General features: G+C 35.3%; 1 protein-coding gene across 1 annotated transcript in view; it reads left to right on the top strand.

Moving 5' to 3' along the window:
• Positions 1–5,350, top strand: part of WDR12 (WD repeat domain 12) — a 26,366-nt gene extending 21,016 nt beyond the window's left edge. Inside the window, exons 10-14 of the mRNA XM_022567457.3 lie at positions 2,637–2,777; positions 2,926–3,031; positions 3,192–3,324; positions 4,081–4,153; positions 5,017–5,350. Coding sequence (XP_022423165.1) covers positions 2,637–2,777; positions 2,926–3,031; positions 3,192–3,324; positions 4,081–4,153; positions 5,017–5,094 — 531 coding nt within the window. The 3' untranslated portion in view covers positions 5,095–5,350. The remainder of the gene's footprint in view (positions 1–2,636; positions 2,778–2,925; positions 3,032–3,191; positions 3,325–4,080; positions 4,154–5,016) is intronic.
• The last annotated feature ends 1,067 nt before the right edge of the window (positions 5,351–6,417 follow it).

Consider the following 6,417-nt stretch of genomic DNA (forward strand, 5'->3'; position numbering starts at 1 on the left):
GCACCATTTATTGAAGAGACTGTCTTCTCCATTGTATATAATCTTGCCTCCTTTGTCTTAGATTAATTAACCATAGGTGCATGCATTTATTTCTGGGCTTTCTACCCTGTGGGGCAATTTCCACCCTGTTCCATTGATCTATATTTCCATTTTTGTGCCAGTACCATACTGTTTTAACGACTAGCTTTCTTTTTGTATTTTGTATTCAAGGTCTTTGCTGGATATAGGTATTATAAGTATTTTCTCCCACTCAGTGCCTTGCTGATAACTTTTATTTTTAGGTGTGCACGTTCATAAGCTTGCTTCCACTGTTCATTTTATTTGAGAGAAATCACAATATATTCATTTTTTTCATTTAGGTTTTTATAAGCTTTAAATCTGTACATTTATAAATTATTAATTGAAGTTATACTAGAAACCCTTGAAGTGCTATTTGAAGTTGAAATTAGAAATAATAGGAAAAGTTGGGTTATTAAGACCAAAATAAGACAAGTATCAAAAAGTTATTTTCTCTCTGGATTTCTTTCTAGTACCTGGCTTGTATTAATATGAGTAATGCTCTCAATCAGTTCATGTACTGGTCATTTGTTTCATATATTAACATACAATAATTTTTTTTCCACATTTTCTCTCAAAATTGCTGTTTTTCCTGCAGTACTATTCTTTTTTTGAGCAATTATTCTTTTTTTAAAATTCATTCATTCATTCATTTGGCTGCATCAGGTCTTAGTTGCAGCACGCAGGATCTTCATTGCGGCATGAGGGCTTCTCTCTAGTTGTGTGCAGCCTCCAGAGCGCAGGCTCCTCTGTTGCTTGCCCCACAGCATGTGGGATCTTAGTCTTCCAACCAGGAATCAAACCTGCGTCCCCTGCATTGGAAGGTGGATTCTTAACCACTGGACCACCAAAGAAGTCCCCTCCAGTACTATTCTGCTGAAGTTTGTTTGCAGTAACAATGCCAAAGTTGACTTTTCTAACTTTAAAAAAAAAAAAAAAGTACATGTAGGAAAATTCACTCTTTTTGGTGTATAGCTTTTGAGTTTTGATACATAGAATATGTAACTACTACATATTCAAGATACGGGAGAGTTTGCCATCCCCTGAAACTCATGTTGCCCATTTGTAGTCAGCCTTTCCTCTCTATTTCTATCACCTGACAACCACTATCAGATCTCTGTTCCTGTAATTTTTCTTTTTCTAGAATATCATATAAGTGGAATCACACAGTATGTAGCCTTTTGCATCAAGCTTTTTTTTCACATATCATAATGTATTTGAGAAGGGAAACAAAGAAAGACTCATCCAGATTATTGGGTATCATGGTTTATTCCTTTCAAATGCTGAGTAGTAGTCTATTATATGGATATACAACAGTTGGTTTAATCATTCACCAGCTGAAGGATATTTGGGTTGTTTCTAGTTTGACAGTTATGAATAAAACTGCTATAAACATTTGTGGACAGTTTTTTGTGTGAACCTAAGTTTTCATTTTTCTTAGGTAAATACCTAGGAATGGGATTGCTTATTCATATACATTTACCCATCATTTTACATGCCATTTCCTATCCTGGAGCCTCTGATTGATTGTTACCTTACTTTTTGTTTTGGATCACAGTAGAGGTTGTTCTGTTCCTCACTCCTCTATCAGGTTCCTTTACTACTTCCAGGAAAATTTTAGGGCTGGAAGAGAGACCTTAGGGATCATTTGGTCTAGCAGTTGGCAAATAACAGCCCCACAGGTGATTTGGCTGTGGCCTGATTTTGTACTACAGAGTGCTAAGAATGATTTTTACATTTTTAAGGGGCTTTAAAAACAAAGAACACGGAACAGAGACTGTATGTGGCCTGGAAAGGCTAAAATTTTTACTTTCTGGATCTTTATCAAAAAACTTTGCTGATCTCTAATCTAGTACAACCCCCTTAACATTTAAGAAGGTTAAATGTAACAGAGTTACACAAGTAGGTTAACTGTCCCCCATTTCAAGAGTTTTCCTTCCTTCTTTTACATGTTCTTTGTATTTAAGACAGACAGTATACCTAGTTTGATGATTTTAATTTGAGAGGGACATTAGAGATTTTGGAATTCTAATAAATGAGCCATGGGTATTATTTAAAGATTGGATGCTGAAGAAATGAGGTGGTGAGAATAACCTACTGCAGTTAATTAACCTGGAAGAGTTATGTAGAAAATAGCAGCACCTTACCTCAAACCTAGGTCTTTCTGACCCCAGAGCTTTTTCTTCTAGCTTCTACATATAACATCTTTGTCAACTGGGAGAATTTAATTAGTGTTAATATTCCTCAAAATGAAAAGTAGAGCAGAAGGGGAAGCAACAGAATACTGTGGAAAGACTACAAATTTTGGAGTAATATTTGGGTTCAATCTCAGATCTGCCATTTATAAACAGTATGACCTTGGGCAAGTTATCTTTCTCAACTTCAGTGTTTTCATCTATAAAATAAAAACAGAAATATGTCTTGGAGGATTGCTGTAAAGAAGAAATAAGGTAGGATATGAAAGCTAAAGCACCTGACAAAATATCTGGCATATCAGCTTTAAAAGTAATAACTATTATTATTGTTTCAATCACTCTAAACGAAAACTGCTTTCCCTTTTCGGTGTCCTTCATTTCTAGACTCCCATAGTGACCCTCTCTGGCCACAAGGAAGCAATTTCCTCGGTTCTGTGGTCAGATGCTGAAGAAATCTGCAGTGCATCTTGGGACCACACAATTAGAGTGTGGGATGCTGAGTCCGGCAGTCTTAAGTCAACTTTGGTAAGACAAATTCAGTGCTTCTCTGATTAACTTTGAGCTTTTAAGCGGTAAACTTCTAGGAGATGGTTACTTTTTAAGCGGTAAACTTCTAGGAGATGGTTACTTTTCGCCCACCCTGATTACATGTTCTTTCCTTTTTTTTTTTTAGACAGGAAATAAAGTGTTTAATTGTATCTCCTATTCTCCACTTTGTAAACGTCTAGCATCTGGAAGTACAGATAGGCATATCAGACTGTGGGATCCCCGAAGTAAAGGTGGGTTGTGTAAATCTCTGAAGGAAAAATATGAGTGAGTAACATCAGTTTCTCTTCTCACTAGAGATGTGTATAAAAAGATACTTTTCTAGAAATTTTTTGGGGGGTTCTGCCTACTTCCGTTTTCTAAAATTTAATAATGGTTGTCTGTTTTGTTCAGATGGTTCTTTGGTGTCGCTGTCCCTAACCTCCCATACAGGCTGGGTCACATCAGTCAAGTGGTCTCCTGCCCATGAGCAGCAGCTCATTTCAGGCTCTTTAGATAACATGGTTAAGCTGTGGGATACGAGAAGGTAACTCCTGTTGATGACTTACAAAGGAAATCTATCAATTGCCCCGTTGTATACAGAGAAAATGAAATGAACACTGAAATGACTATCCAAAAGCAAAAGGGTCTAAAGAAAGGTCTGGGTCATATATCCTGAAATGATACATATTGATATCAAAAAGGAAGGCCAGGATCAAAGGAATTTTCTTAATGTTAATATGTTGGGGGTTTTTGCATTCTGAATGAATTTAATTGTGATAGTTTATCTTTTGCCAAAAACACAATTTATGAAATCCATCTTTCTGACCTTGTTATATAAAATAGGAAAAAAAACCCAAACCTTAATATAAATATGGTAATTATAGAATTCGAAGGCCAGTGGCCTGAATGAATGGAACTGTGGTCAGATTGTAAATTATGTGTTAATAGGCAATTAAGTAAAAATACAGAGTTTTAAAGGTAAAATTTAAAGGTTCCTTTCTTATTCATCAGTTAGTGCTGCGATACTAATATATGCAGAGGGCCCCCAAGAGAACGCATATACAATTTATTTACATATTTCTACAAGTAGAATGGAGAGGCAGTAACCAAAACCACAGTCTGCTAATGATACAGGAAAAACAGGAGAAGTAGTCAAGTAAATGCTCAGAATTTTAAGATTAAGTGGTTATTGGGGCAAGGATGGTAAACTAAAATTTTCAGAAAAGTATAAGTGATTAGTCATATATGTTTGTTTAATACTATGAAATGCATATAACATGTTAATATTTTCATCTTTTAGTTGTAAGGCTCCTCTCTATGATCTGGCTGCTCATGAAGACAAAGTTCTGAGTGTAGACTGGACAGTCACAGGGGTAAGAATTTATTAGTTATTTGGTAGAGAGGAAGAAACTACATTATGTTTTTAGAATAAATCTGGTATTTGTGTTTACAGAGTTACTAGTTTCAGTATATCTGATATTTATAATTCTGTATTCTAGGTTCCATTAATATTCATAAAATCTCATATCTCATTTAAAGAAGAAAAAAATTGTCCCTTAATATTAGTAGTAGTAAAATTTGAATATTTTGAAGGACTTTTTTTCTCATGAGTATTTTATTGAAATGTTTTAAGTCCCTAAACTTGCTACTTCAGACTAATTGGATCAAAGTATTTGCTACTTAGAAAAATCTTAGATAATACGGCTGTATTATAAAATGTTCTTAAAGAATTACAATTTAATTATACACACACACACACACACACACACACACGTAAAAGCTCTTATTGCCTAAGAACACTTTCCAAATGCAGGTTTGAGGGCTATCTGAAAAATCTGTAGTATCCATTTACCTACAAACAATGTGCCATCTTTTAAAAACGTAATTTTCTTAAACAGGTAAAACTATATTACCCTTCAAACTTTTAAATTTTATTACATTTCTTAGCAAACGCTTCATAGAAAGTACAGTAGCATATTATGCCTCAACCAAATTAAAATCACCACTTTTAAAGTTTTAATATAGTGTATATATATATAGTATATGTGTAATATAGTAGTGAAATTTGATGCAATTGGACTGTTTTAGTATTAAGTATTAACTCTAAATGCAAGTTAATTGCTCATCCATAATTCCTTCTGTAATCAGAATCATCAGTATTTAATTAGGTTCAACAATCATATGAAATCATTGTATTTACTTCTGTGTTTATGTTTTTTCCTCTCCCTTTACGCAGTTACTTCTGAGTGGAGGAGCAGACAATAAATTGTATTCCTATAGATATTCACCTACGACTTCGCACGTGGGTGCATGAAAGTGAATGATAAATTTGGCTACAGAGATTCCTTCTGTAAATGAAATTGATAGAGAATTCTCAGATTACATCGATGCAGATGCAGGAAGCAGCCTTTTAGATTAAAGTTTATGTACTGTTTCACCCTTATGATAGTTACCACTGTCTTTTTCTTTATTTTGTATTTATTATATAACAGTTGTTTATTAAATGTAAAACATGGCCTGCATTCTCTACCTTATGAAAACCCTTGAAATTAAACTGAGTTTTTAATTTATCTTTTAAAGGTATTGGTTTTAATTAAGAATTGCTTTTGAAATGCTATAAAAGCATTATTAAAAATTCAGTAATTGTTCAGATTTTTATCTCTAAGGGAGAAACTTCACTTTTTAAAAAGTTAGCTGTTTAAAAAAAAGCATCTAAAAAAACTAATAAATTTTAATAGAGAAAAAATTAGAAATACAGTCTGTGTTTGGTAAAATAAGTTATGTCTAACTATAATAATGTTCTTTGTAGGTATTCAGGACATTAAAACATGTAGATATTGCCAGTTAATTAAGAATTTGTTGAAATGTTTTAAGTGAAGTACTTTGTATTAAAGATAAGTCAGGGAGGGGACTTCCTTGGTGGTCCAGTGATAAAGAATCCGCCTTCCAATGCAGGGGACATGGGTTCGATCCCTGGTTGGGAAACTAAGATCCCACATGCCACAGGGGAACTAAGCCTGTGCACAACTACTGAGCTTGTGCGCCACAACTAGAGAGCCTGCATGCCACAAACTACAGAGCCCACGCGCTCTGGAACCCACACAACTACAGAGCCCACGTGCCCTGGAGCCTGTGTGCCACAACTAGAGAGAGAAAACCCACGCACCACAACTAGAGAGGAGCCCGCATGCCACAACTAAAGATCCCGCATGCTGCAACTAAGACCGGATGCAGCCAAAAATAAATAAATACAATATATATTTTTTAAAGATAAGTCAGGGAATTCCCTGGAGGTCCAGTGGTTAGGACTCTGCACCTCCAGTGCTGGGGGCCTGGGTTCAATCCCTAGTCTGAGAACTAAAGATCTGGCAAGCTGCGTGGTACAGCCAAAAACAAAAATTTTTTTTTAAATAAAATAAAGGGAAGTCAGACTCCTTTAAAAATAGCATACAGATTTCATGGTAACCAGGAATCTCTATCCCACACTTATCCTTGTATATAGATAAGAATTAGACTCTTCAGACAAAACCTTTCAGTCAGTATTAGATAAAAATATTCTGGGCTTCCCTGGTGGCGCAGTGGTTGAGAGTCCGCCTGCTGATGCAGGGGACGCGGGTTTGTGCCCTGTTCCGGGAAG

The sequence above is a fragment of the Delphinapterus leucas genome, chromosome 8, assembly GCF_059928025.1.
Source record: "Delphinapterus leucas isolate spDelLeu-1000000601 "Yukka" chromosome 8, BTC_Dleu_Yukka2, whole genome shotgun sequence".
NCBI classification, from domain to species: domain Eukaryota; kingdom Metazoa; phylum Chordata; class Mammalia; order Artiodactyla; family Monodontidae; genus Delphinapterus; species Delphinapterus leucas.